The sequence below is a fragment of the Engystomops pustulosus genome, chromosome 3 (assembly GCF_040894005.1).
Source record: "Engystomops pustulosus chromosome 3, aEngPut4.maternal, whole genome shotgun sequence".
Taxonomy (NCBI): Eukaryota; Metazoa; Chordata; class Amphibia; order Anura; family Leptodactylidae; genus Engystomops; species Engystomops pustulosus.
Window position 1 is genome coordinate 51,856,457 of NC_092413.1, and position 14,272 is coordinate 51,870,728.

The 14,272-nt window shown below is 38.5% G+C and overlaps 1 protein-coding gene across 6 annotated transcripts in view; it reads right to left on the reverse strand.

Annotated features, from left to right (window-relative positions):
• Positions 1 to 3,658: 3,658 nt before the first annotated feature.
• TMEM178A (transmembrane protein 178A) overlaps positions 3,659 to 14,272 on the reverse strand; it is a 215,973-nt gene continuing 205,359 nt past the window's right edge. For all 6 annotated transcript variants that reach the window (XM_072140753.1, XM_072140756.1, XM_072140755.1 and 3 more), the window contains 3 exons: positions 9,763 to 9,876; positions 7,145 to 7,282; positions 3,659 to 5,389 (listed from right to left, as the gene is read on the reverse strand). In XM_072140753.1, coding sequence (XP_071996854.1) covers positions 5,148 to 5,389; positions 7,145 to 7,282; positions 9,763 to 9,876 — 494 coding nt within the window. In that variant the 3' untranslated portion in view covers positions 3,659 to 5,147. The remainder of the gene's footprint in view (positions 5,390 to 7,144; positions 7,283 to 9,762; positions 9,877 to 14,272) is intronic.

Consider the following 14,272-nt stretch of genomic DNA (forward strand, 5'->3'; position numbering starts at 1 on the left):
ATGTTGTTGACGCCAAATTCTGACCCTACCATGCGAATGTCGCAGCAGAAATCGAGACTCATCAGACCAGGAAACGTTTTTCCAATCTTCTACTGTCCAATTTCGATGAGTTTGTGCAAATTGTAGCCTCAGTTTCCTGTTCTTAGCTGAAAGGAGTGGCACCCGGTGTGGTCTTCTGCTGCTGTAGCCCATCTGCCTCAAAGTTCGACGTACTGTGCGTTCAGAGATGCTCTTCTGCCTACCTTAGTTGTAATGGGTGGCGATTTGAGTCACTGTTGCCTTTCTATCAGCTTGAACCAGTCTGCCCATTCTCCTCTGACCTCTGGCATCAACAAGGCATTTCCACCCACAGAACTGCCGCTCACTGGATGTTTTTTCTTTCTCGGACCATTCGGACCCTAGAGATGGTTGTGCGTGAAAATCCCAGTAGATCAGCAGTTTCTGAAATACTCAGACCAGCCCTTCTGGCACCAACAACCATGCCACGTTCAAAGGCACTCAAATCACCTTTCATCTGATGCTCGGTTTGAACTGCAGGAGATTGTCTTGACCATGTCTACATGCCTAAATGCACTGAGTTGCCGCCATGTGATTGGCTGATTAGAAATTAAGTGTTAACGAGCAGTTGGACAGGTGTACCTAATAAAGTGGCCGGTGAGTGTATATATGTAATATAATTGGGGGCTGATATATATTATTAGATATGACAGGGGGGCTGCTGTTATTAATTACATACCATATTTTTCGGACTATAAGGCGCACAAAAAATCCTTTGATTTTCTCAGAAATTAAAGGTGCGCCTTATATATAAACATAATTACAGACAACAGCTGCCTTGAACTGTGCACAGGTCTGCCACCTGCTGGTCATTTGTCCTTATATCAGGTGGGACTTATAATCCTGTGCGCCTTATATATGAACCTAGACGTTTTAGCAGGCATTTATTGATGGTGCGCCTTGTAGACCAAAAAATACGGTATATCATGGGGGGGGGGTTTGATGTATATAATTATATATGACGGGGGCTGCTGTTATTAATTATATATCACAGGGGGCTGTTATTGATTTTATATCACAGAGAACTGCTATTATTAATGTTATATCACGGGGGTGATGTAATTAATTATATATCACTGGGGGCTGCTGTTATTTATATGTGACTGGGGGTCCCTGTGGAGGTCCCTGTGTATTATGTAGTATTCATAGGTGGCAGGATGTTCAGTTGTATAGAATGTTATTTTGCAGCACAGTGTGGGACATAATAGTTATCTACGGCATACTATAGTGTAATAACTGTTTAAATTTTTAGTGGCACAGTGTGAAGATGTGTGGCAAGCAGCTGACTGGCTGACAAATCCTTCAGAGGCGGTCATTATGTCATTAAGTCATTATGACATTGTATAGCTGATGGACAATTGTCACCTGTGAGGAGCCCATTTGTATTGTGTTAGATACCATTTATTAATTTTGCTGCATATTTTTTTCAATATTATTTTAGTTATATATATTAACTCAGGCAATGGAGAATATATTCCTGTGTGCAACCACCATGGTTTCAGCGTTGGCACAGTGGTGAAACCTCAGCTAAATAGTATACTCTTTATGAGAGAAGAAAGAAATAGAGGCAAATAAATGGAGATTGTAAGGCCAAAAATCCAGTGTACCATAATGTATATTTACTTGGCTTCCAATCTATTATTTCTTTCCAAACATAGAGCAAACATTCAGGGTGCCAAGATGAACTCCAGGGATCTTCTTGGTGTGGCTAGCTTCCCCATTCTAGCCTTTAGGAATATACTTCTGTAACACTGCGCTTCCCTTCCTTTGCTGCCATCTCATGTCACAATATGGTATTACACCTGCAATATCCTATGTCTGTGAACAAGAGGGTCAGCATCTGTAATGTTGACAATGATTAAATGTGGACATTTTTATAATCCCTTTTGCAGTTCCCAAGTGCCCATTTGTTGCTTCAACTCCCCTTACCTTGTGGTGATCTCCTGCTGTCTGTCTTTTCCTAATTTGTCAGTCACAGGCTTGCAAAAGCACTATATGCGCAAAACTAACTGTGTGGCTTGTCCGGAACCTCTCTGTATTCCCATTTGGCTTAAATAAAGCAGTCATATATCATCGGTGAGTGCCCAAAAAAGTTTTCTTTTTTTCAATTGTGATAACTATTGTAAGGCTTTGGGTCTGTCTTTTCTTAATATGTCAGTGCTAAAGACAGGACCACGTCTCTCTCTCCCATGAGAGTCCAGCAGCTCGGCATGTCATTTACCGCAGAGAATGAATAGAGATTGCTGTCCAAGCAGCTGACCTCTTCTTGGCCTCTACTATCCAGCCCCTAACAACTAGATCATAGCTGAAGTACGCTTCTGAACATGTTGTGTCAGGCCTTTTATCTGTGCAAGTTTTTGGGCAAAGCTCAGGGGCATAACTAAAGTGGTAGCAGCCGCTATGGGGCCCACAGTGTCAGGGGGCCCCGTAATCCTACCTGACATACTAAAGAGTGGAGGATGTGCACCATTATATACATATTATGCTGCACATTGTACAGCATAACATATATATATAACATATATGTGATGTATATATGCTCTATATGTGTGTATAAATGATTATAACTTGCATGTGTGAGTATATAAATATGTATATCTCTTCAGTGAGAAGGGGGGCCCCATGTAGAAGCCTGCTATGAGGCCCTGCTTCTCCTAGTTACGCTACTGGCAAAGCTGAAAAGTTAGGTGTGAGCAAGACAACCTACAAACATGGCCCAGTTACACCAGTTCTGTCATGAGGAATAATGGATATACAAAATGTTTGTAACTGTACCAAATACTTATGATATGTATGTAAACTTTTGACTTTGCCGAAAGTAATAAAATGCCTGCAAAAATCTGAAATGGGAAAGCTTTGTTCTGATTTCTTGTCAGATATTGAGTAAAAAACATGCATATGTATCTTTTTATATAGTGTATGTAAATTTCTGCTTTCAACTGTATGTGTATTTTTTTTTTTCTTTTCAAAAAAGGATAATAAAAGCTTGGAGGGAAAAAGTGTCAGCACAATGTCCTTTTATGTTAGTTACCAATAACTTAAAGGAACCTGTCGTCAGGATCACAAATTTTTACCTAATTACAGGTTGCCATTGCCTTTTTAATACGAATTTTCAGTATGCTTTTATAATTAACATCACTGCTTCCACTCACTTTAAAAAGTAAATAAAAAGTAAATCTGGCTCCCTTTCAGAAAACTGCATTGAGTCAAGGGGGCTACCATCATCATCATTATCTGCTCTCTGTTCCACTAGCTTTCCTCTCTCCCTCTCCCTTCTGCAGCTGATAGCTGACCACATGCTCCAAGGAAATCTCTGTCAGCTCATGTCTGCAAAAGGGAAGGGAAAGGGAGAAGGAGGCAGAGCGGAGATGCCCCCTTGACTTTTATAAACTTATAAGTGAGTTGAAGCTATTTGGTTGATTCTAAAAAGCAGATTGGGAAATAGTATTATAAAAGTTATGGGAAACTGTCATTATGTGAAAATGTGTCTCCTGATGACAGGTTCCTTTTATATTAAATGTCTAGCTTCCCGAAGCAAATAAAACATTTCCATGTGAAAGATAAAAACATATTTTTTGCACAAAATGAATGAGTAAACATATTTTGTAAAGAAAATCATTTATTTACCATGTGAGCCTACTGTGCATTTTTATACAACGCTTGAAGTCCATTGTGCCATTTACATAGACTGGAATCCATGAAGACCCAGAAGTCCATGTAGTGCTTTTATATTACTCCCACAAATCACACACCAGCCCTATGATACACTTTGATCAGTTTTACACTGAAATTACAGGGTTAGTTGTCATTCAAGTTGAAAAATCATTTGAATATGATAATATGTTTAGAAGCTGTCAATTTGTTTTTCTTTCAAATTCCACATAGACAATCTAACAAATTACCATACAGTTAGGTGACTGGGGGTTTACAAACCCCTATCACAAGCAGCAGAAAATAATCTACACAGATTTTGGGGCAAAATGGGAAAGATATTTCAATGGGGAGTAGATTTAACTCCTAGCCACCAAAATGTATAATACTGAAATTAGATTTAATGGGTTTTTTAGATGTAAGGTAAGATGACCTAAAAAACAAAATATCTGAAGAACGCGTTAAAGGGTAGATCAGATCAAAGCTCGATGGTAAGGTGCTGTCACACTGTCAGCAACAGGTAATTCCTTAGGCAGATTCAGCAATGGCAAGAAAATCAATGAGAACACTAGTTTATTAGTAAAATTTTAAGAAAGGAAGTACATCAAGGAACTGCTCACAAGTTTGGCTGAGTGCTTGCTCTGGTCTCATTGGTTTCTCTGACGCATTGTACCTTGCAACATTTCTTTTGGATTTTGGAGCACTTGAGGGCAAGTTCTGGGTGCCCTATAAACCAAAATAAATCGGGAGATGCAAGGCAGATGCAAGTGGTAAGGCAGGCTAATGTTATATATGCATAGATCTTAATTTATTCTGTATTTAAGAATGTAGATGTCCATGGCACAACAGAATTGAAATAGGTAAAGAAATCATATTTGGAAATAAGGTGGAGAATTAGGATTCAATTAGTATTCACTTTTGCTTTAAAAGTGAAATGGAAGTGTAGCTGTTTTCTGTAAATGACAAAGAATTCAAAATATTTAAATAAAACAAGACCATCAATAACAATCTGCTAAACTACAGTGTTCTTATTGTGATACATCTGCCAAAGATAATAAGTAAATTACTGTATTTATAGTAGACTTCAAAACCTGATTGCAATGTATTTCCGTGTTTTTTCATTTTTTAAATGGAATTGAATCATATATTTTATTTAATTCCATCTCCTTTTCCCATAATTTCTTAATATACCAGAGCCTGGTCTTTAGAGGTGATCAAGCAGGTCTAAAGCAATACAATGGATGGTATCTTGGGTTGTCATACATAAGCATCTCACATAACAAGACACTACCTTTTTTTGTAATCTTTTAAGGATTTGGAACTTGTGCTTTAAACAAGATATTCTTATTCTATAGATACGTGCAGATCACGATTAACCAGCCTTGTAGTGAACACAATGTCTCGTAGATGTAAAGTCATAAACCTTGCAGCTCTCACAGTCATACACAAGAGTCTCTGGCAAACTTAAGATGCAAAATCTTGGTCCTGCTGATAAATGGATAAGCAGTGCAGAGGCATCCAGCTGCTACTATCAAGCCCAAACTGCACCACGCACAAAACAAAGACCAGCTGTATCCATGTTCCACATCACTTGGAAGCCCATAAATAAATTTTGGCAGGCGATTGAGATCATAAGCGACACTTGCTGCATATGTGCACAAAGATATTGTACAAAAGATTCCTAAAAACAAATGAAGTAAACATTATTAGTAACTATTAACATATATTTCAAAAGCCTTTTATGCTGTTTCAAACAATTGCTTTAAAGGTGTTTATTACAAAGACAACTTTTCGCTATACTTAGGGATGTCACTGTTTCCACCCCAAACTTATCATGAGAATGGGGTGTCCTATATACTTGCTGAAAGAAGCAGAGGCCTCTTAATTTCCACCGCTTCTGGAGATGGCCCAGTCACTCTTACAACTTTCTACAGTTTCACAAAGAACTCAGATTAATATTGTTTCCAGATGTTGGACCCCCACGGATAAGAAACATATTGCTTATAGAGTTGATTATGGATAAATTGCCTTTGTGGGTGTTGAAATCAACATGATTACTTTTCAGTTATTGTTACTATCAAATAAACTAAAACAACAAGTAGGTCACAGGGTGAACAACACGATACTAGAAGTCATAAATGGACAATTGTCTGGTGGGAATAACAACCTAATAATGTTACGCCTGTGGAGCAGCAGTTAAGCCTCTTGCCCGTGAACGTGTTCTCACCACACAGTGACCGGGTGCTATAGACCTCTGTAGGGGCTGTATTATGGGCCCTCATATGTTTGTGTGCATGAGGCCTTAACTTGTTTGCCTGTTGTAAATTAACTGATACTAATCAAACTCCTGAATGCGGATTTATTATGGGCCATAAATCAGCAATTGTGTGTAATACACAAACTTGTTGGAATGCTGTGCCCTCTTATCCATGTTATGTAAGGAGAACAACTGGATATGACCAACTGTGATTATTGCCAATGAAGTATAGGAGTTATCTGAGGCGCAAGAGACACCTACTCATAGATCCAGGTACTGTGACTTCAGGGTCATTAGCATAATTTTAAAAGTTTGTTTTCCATGGGCTCCTCTCTTCTAAAATAAATATAAGATTACCACAGGCACGGTCCCTGGTTCTATAAGTAAATGTCCCTGGTTTATCATGCTTGAGTTTTATGGTAGATTTCCTTTAAGGAGTGTATGTGGGTGCACTGATTAAAACTAAATTACGGTATATGTCATGTATCTCTATAAGTACTAGAAGATATGTTTTGTTCTATAAGGATATAAAGTAGATTTGGAATCATTAAGTCCTTGATGCAAGTTTGTTTGACTTATAAAAGTCCTCTGATATCTTCATTAAAGGGGTGTCCCATATCATGTATATCTGACATATCTATAGGACATATCACAAAAACCTGATTTGTGGTAGTGAGAATGGACTGAACATATGCCATTCAAGTCAATAGGAAAGCTGAAAGTAGCAAGCAACCTCAGCTGTTTGCGAAGCTTTGTTTCACTTCAATTAAAGTGAATGGAAGTCCGTAGACCTCAATTCTTACAATAGATACACTTTATATATGTATTGATTATCACACTATAAATTTGAGGATTGAATATGTTTTGTCTAATATGTATATGCAACTTAAGGGGCATCAACCACCAGGATGAAAGATTGTATGCAATTGAGGCTGAGAGGCTGTATAGGTGTTAATTGAGCCTGGAGTCCCTCAGGCTCATTTGCAGTACAGTCTTTCAATCTGGTGGTAGATGCCCTTTAAGTAAAAAATCGGAAAAAATTACATTTCAAAAGCATGCTGTATGTGTCAATCCACAAGCAAGGCAAAATTGAGCAGCAACTCTACTTTTGAATATAATAATGATATACCATTGAGTCTGGTCTGCTGAATATGATTTCATTTAATCTATATAATATACCTGTCATGAGAAAAAGTAGTCCAGCCACATGCTGTGTAAGGCTTTCTTCCCAAAAAAAACTTACTGCTGCCACTATACATCCACACAGGAGGACCGCAGCAGCCATGCCCAAAAACCCAGCTGTAATTCTTCTCAGATCTGTTCAAGTACAAAGAGAAAAAGAAAGAGATTATTATTTTCTTCCAAACAAATGTTAGAGGATGGCAAGAGTTCAGGATTCAAACATTTCATTTGAGAACATAAAAATAAAAACAGCCATTAACGGTAATCCTATCTGCATGTTAGAACTTGGAAAACCTTTGGGAAACAGTGGATAACAATTGCATTACTGGCTGTTCCACATTATTGAATAAGTCGGATTAACTTTTAAATTACTTCAACATGTATATTCTCACGTCATTAAAATCAACATTAAACCAGACAGAATTACACAATGTTAAAAAGAACTAAATTCTGAAAAATCAAACACAAAGGGGGCCATTTATTGTCAACTTTCAAACTGAAACCTGGCAGATTTTTTGAAATCTGGACTTTGCTTAGATTAGGTGTGTTCGGGATTGCAGGCTGTGTTTATCTGGCAAACGCCAGAAAACACTCACTTTTCACTGGATTCTGACTTTTACAGGGGATTCTGGGTCATGCATACATTATGCAAATGGCCCAAACCAGGAAGTGGACTTTTGCTAGGTTCCCTTCCTTATTTTTCCCCCTTCTGTGTCTGTCTTTCAATAAAGCTTCGGGCAAGTGTTACCCCCACCCCTCACCTTTTTCCGTTTTTACACTTTGTCATCGCTATAACTGAAATGCAATGCGTGTTTAGTTAGGTCAATTGAGAGAGCAGTGTGCAAGTATAGTGTTTTCATGGCATAGTTGAGGATTATACTCCTGTGTGCTGTCAACACTATGTACGAATATTAATTTATTGTATATGTTGTGTCGCGGTCTGTGCTGCGACACAGTATACATTGTATGCCTGTGCAAATGTATGTAACTTTGACTTATGCTCATTCAATAGACTCCTGCTTAGGCACTGCAGCGTCGTCGTTGTTGCCGCTGCTCAGTAAACCTCAGCAGAGGGGGGAGGAGCTTCCTGAGTGAGGCTTCTCCTTCTTGTCTCCCTGCTAGTGAATAGTCCAGCAGGCTGTTGAGGACAAGTCTGTAGCAATTTGATGTCATCAAAACTGTATTGTGTTAAGTAAGGAGTCTCCTGGTGTACCAAATGGAGACCTGATTGGGTCTTCTTAGTACAGTATAGGGAACTGCTTTAGCTGTGTAAGAGACTATACACTAGATGTGTGAAGACTTAAAGCCATAGATGCTCCACTAAAGAATTCTGGGAAGAATGCAAATAAGTTTAAATGGAAAACATTTTCTCCTTTTGCTACCTTGACAGGCAGCCCCCTTAACACCAAGTATGACCTACAAGAAGTCTAAAAACATGGTGTGGGATTAAGCCAAACCAGAATATCTATTCCAGAAGGAACAGAATCCCATTTGTGGGCAGCACTGTTTCAACAGTATAGGGAACTGGTTTGGTTGTGTGAGAGGCTATTGACTAGGTTTTCTAGGTTTTCTCCTTAAGGAGAGATTTCCAATTTAGGCCACCTTAAAGTCGTGTGAAGACTTAAAGCCCTCAGCCCATGAGCCCTCTTCATACACCTTTCATAGCTTGCTGATAGATACATTCATCAGTGAGCGTAAAGGAGTTAATGAACATATTGATCTGTCAGGACATTCACTGCAAAAATCCATTCAATGGCACAAAATCTGGTTGGGCAGTTTGAGCACTGAAATATATAGGACAGAAAACATTAGAGGTCAGAACTATTAAACTGGCTGAGCCATTTTTCTGTCTGAGTCTGCACTAGATAAAAACGTCTTTGGATCCTGAAATTTATTTAAGACGTGTCTGCACCAGTTTTGTGTTCAACAACTCCGGAAACATGTGCACCTAAAGGGGCGTGTTAGTGCTTAGATGGAGTTTTCGACACGTTTAATACAGTGACTCAACAGAATTGTGTCACACACTCTGGGGCACATTTACTAAGGACTTTGCGCCAGTTTTCTGTCGGACTTTGCACATTCTTTTAGGTGGAAACGGCTTGCACAGGTATTGTCCGTGCAGCTCTGCTAGCCTACATGCGACACAAATTATGGGGCATCCGGTGCTAGGTCCGACTGAGCATTTAACATGAAAAGTCTGTCGCATACCCTATGTTAAAGGTGCAATACAAAAAAGTTGGTGAACTCTGTCGGGCCAGTGCAGGGAAGCGACAGATTAATGATTTCAGGTGCACGTTCTTTATGAATCTGGTGCATCATGCATTGTACACAGACAGAGCACTTTTAGTGAAGTTTCCAACTTTCTTAGTAAATTTGCCCCTGTATGTTAAAAGTGCTCCAAAAATAAAAGGGTGCACACTTCCCGAGCAGTGCAGGATGCGCCACATAATTGAAGACCGTGTGCCAGTAGTCGATAACCTTCTTCACCCTGTACATTCGAAAGGCACTTAGTGCTTGATAAATCTTGGCCTATAACTTCTTTAAAAGCTCTTTGCGCTTTGTTTTTTTTCTCCTTCACAACTGTACTCAGGTGTTATTTAATGCTTTCTACTTACGCAGAAGGTGCCACTCATCTTGCTGAATAGTCCTGGTCAAATTGAACGGAATATTCCTCAGGCGGATTGGTTGAGAGAAGTGGTACTTGATAGCTGTGCATTTCTGAGCAATTCCTTCAAAGAAGATGTAAAAGTAATTTAGCATAGTATTATATGTGTAAAAACAGCACAATAAAAAACAGGCTTAGTCTTGATATTCAGACATCATTTACTCTCAACAAGGTCTGCAGTTTAGAACATTGAGATCCATTAATATTGGACGTCATAGATTTTAACAAAACTAAATGTCAAGGATATATGCATCAGTATCATTAATACATGTGGCGTGTAGCAAACAGGAAAAGAACAACCCCTAAGCAAACTGTCATAAAAGCGTATAGTCTTAAAATAAATCTCTAGTTTTTTAAAGTTTTACTTCCAAAATTTTGTCTACATTCATCTAGACCTTTATATCTGTCAGTGATGTTTTTCACATAAAATACAGACATCAATGTTCATTTTTATTTTCCTTAAAGTGGTATTCCGGGAATATGAACGTCTGATGGAAAAACCCATGATGATATAAATAAATGAATACAACAAAACTCAATGCCATTAGTCACAAAATGGCCTCGAAAAAATGGCCGCCACTGGAAACTACAAGTCCCAAGATCCTTTAGTTTTCCGTAACTCCTGAGGGAGAAGGAGGGGCGAGTCTATGGGTCCCTTTGGGCAGCTTTCAAAATTGTGTTTCAGTACATGAATCAGAGAATGAAGGGGTGGTTTGATCTGCCTGCTCCCTGAATGCTAAACTAAGAGGACGTTTAACTATGACTGAAGCTGATCAAAGTCCATTCCTCTCCACCAAAGGAATGCAAGACCCCCTCTCAGTCAATGTTTACATCTATCAAGAGGGATTTACGATACTATATCCACTTTAGGGAAGTGTCTCCAATGCCAATGTAATAATTTACCAACCAATAGAATATGGACATTACTTCTTTATCCCTAAGTAACCAAACCTCGGTCCTGCCCCACTGCAGGTTTCTGTATAGTACTTTGTGACACAAATAAACCATCTCACATCTACCTAGCCTTCATGGTGTCAGTTTGCAGAGATTGTCATATTAAACCATACGTTGTTTTGGTCTAATTTCTTCTGAGCTCACTCTGTGACTTTTATTAGTAATTAGAGAATTTGAGGTTGTGTGAACAAGGGCCGAACTGTTTAATTTAAGTTGTGTGGTACATCAGAGTTTTTCAAAAGTGCTTATCTTTGACTTCATGTAACCAATCCATAATTTTAGGAGAGTTTGGGTCTAACCATGCGCTGGCTATCACAGTTTTGGCAGCTCATAGCTAAAGGGGGAGTATTCCTTTTTTATTAAAACATTTACATGGTCGCCAAAATTTATAATATTGTTACATTTTATGACCATCTTCAGGCCACAATTCCTGTTATCCTAAACATAGTTTACTGCATGAACCAGTATGACAATAGCGGTTCTATTGAGACCATGTTTAAGAATATTTCACATAACAATTTATATGGGTGAATGAAACAATGATAAGCAAAGGTATTAATGGGTTCTTGAAGGACATGCAAATACAACGAACGGCTCCAGATGGCCCAGACAGATCATAATTAGAGAGTATCTTTGAACTAAAAAGCATGAGCAGCTCCCATAGTTACATTGTCCACCATCCTGGAGGCGCATAGCAGCAGGAAATTTGATGGCATCGCATCCATACTATGTCTTGCCATTGATAGCCTGCTTTGTGAGCTTTGTTTTCAGTGGTATCGGGAACAAGAAATCTGGAGTGGAATGATATTGTCTTTAGTGATACAAGGAACATAAGAGATAAATAATATGTGAAGGACACCCTGCAGTCACATGCGTTGTCTCCTATTGTAGTTTTCAAAAGTGGTATTTGATAAAACTTGTCAAATTGTATTCACAAAAATATCAAAAACTTAACAGATATCAAATTTAAATGTATCAAGAAACCAGGTACAACATCCAAAGAACTTTTGACTGAAGTGAAGCATTAACCGGTTAAGGACCGGGCCCTTTCCTGTTTTTTCATGTCCATTTTTCACTACCCACCTTCAAAAATCTATAACTTTTTTATTTTTACATGTAAAGAGCTGTGTGACGGCTTGTTTTCTGCGTAACACTCGGAAGCGGGGAAAAAATTCCAAATGCAATGAAAATGGTGAAAAAACGCATTTGCGCCATTTTCTTGTGGGCTTGGATATTACGTCTTTCATTGAGCGCCCCAAATGACATGTCTACTTTATTCTTTGGGTCGGTACGATTAAGGGGATACCAAATTTGTATAGGTTTTATAATGTTTTCATACATTTACAAAAATTAAAACCTCCTGTACAAAAATAATTTTTTTGATTTTGCCAACTTCTGGCGCTAATAACTTTTTTATACTATGGTGTACGGAGCTGTGGGTGGTGTCATTTTTTTTGCGAAATTTGATAATATGTTCAATGATATCATTTTTAGGACTGTACGACCTTTTGATCACTTTTTATAGATTTTTTTTAGATTTTTCAAAATGGCAAGAAAGTGCCATTTTCGACTTTGGGCGCTATTTTCCGTTACAGGGTTAAACGCATTGAAAAACCGTTATCATATTTTGATAGATCTGGCATTTTTGGACGCGTCAATATCTGATGTGTTTATGATTTTTACTGTTTATTTATATTTATGTCAGTTCTAGGGAAAGGGGGGTGATTTGAAATTTTAGGTTTTTTTATTATTATTTTTTTTTTTTACTTTTTTTTTTTTTTATTTATACTATTTTTCAGACTCCCTAGGGTACTTTAACCCTAGGTTGTCTGATCGATCCTATCATATACTGCCATACTACAGTATGGCAGTATATGGGGATTTTCTTCCTCATTCATTACAATGTTAGCACATTGTAATGAAGTGGTTAAAACGAAATAGCCTCGGGTCTTCGGAAGACCCGAGGCTACCATGGAGACGGATCGCTATCTGTTTGAGGCTGCCGGCAGCTTTTCCGGCAGCCCACGCTGTGAAAACACCCGCGATCGGTGCTAGCACCGATCGCGGATGTTACCGGTAAGCCTCTGCTGCAATATGCAGCAAAGACTTACCGGCTATGGAGAGGGCTCAGCCCATGAGCCCTCTCCATGCAGCGCGACGCGACCGCCGCCGTGAATACACGGCGGGCGGGCGCGAACCGGTTAAACCTGCTCACTGAAGAAAACAGCACTTTATGGGTTTAAGCCAAGGGATACCCCATTGATTCATTTTACCCCATATCTCCCCAACTATTTTCTTATTTTTCTGTCAGTGCCTTCTACAAGCTATAACTTTTTTATTTTCCAGTCACCATATCTTTATGGGGTATTGTTTTTTTTCTGTAGAAAATGTAGTTTATAATAGCATAATTTGGGGTTTCATATGTCCTAAAATTGAGCATTTATCAACCCTTTCTGTACAATTCATTATAAAAGAATGCTAATCTGACCTTGTTTTTTAAAATATATGAAAAAATAAAAATGTTCAGCATTTATTGTGGAACCTACATAACATAAAACATTTCTCTCTGGGTCAATACACACACAGCAATACCACATTTTTATATATATACACACAAAAGGAAAAAGAGCAGCACTCCAAGTCATCCAAAAAGTGATAAGTGGTCCTCTTTATTCCATATTGACATACATGTACAGTGACGTTGTGGCTCAAGCCAAGTGATGGGCGACGGATATATATACAAAAAATGTGGTCACGTGATTACACAGTTCCATCCTCCTAATTAACGTATTATTTAGTTAAAACTTACATTACCAGGGCAAAGTTTACATTTGAGTTAACCATTTATAATAACTCATATACAGGCGGTCCCCTACTTAAGGACACCCGACTTACAGACAACCCATAGTTACAGACAGACCCATCTGACCTCTGGTGAAGCTTTCTGAATGCTTTACTATAGTCTCAGACTGCAATAATCAGCTGTAAGGTGTCTGTAACGAAGCTTTATTGATAATCCTTGGTCCCATTACAGCAAAAAATGTTTAAACCCCAATTGTCACTGGGGCCAAAATTCTTTTTGTCTGGTTCTACAATTATAAAATATACAGTTTCGACTTACATACAAATTCAACTTAAGAACAAACCTCCAGACCCTATCTTGTACGTAACCCGGGGACTGCCTGTACATTATATAATATCATCCAAAAATATATACAATAAAGTGCATTTGCATAGGGTAGGATCATGATGTTTGACTACAATATGCACAAGCACTTTATTGTATATATTTTTGGATGATATTATGTAATGTATATGATTGTAAAAGAAAGAAAGAAAGAAGATTACTATAGTCAAGGTGCCTGGACCTATGAGTAAGCTCCCCTGGTTTATGATGCATGATTGGCATGTGCACAACACCAATCAAGTGCCGGCAGCATGAGCACTAGGCCTATTTCCCAAGGATCATTTGTTCCCTGTAATATCATCAGATATATATGCCCCCC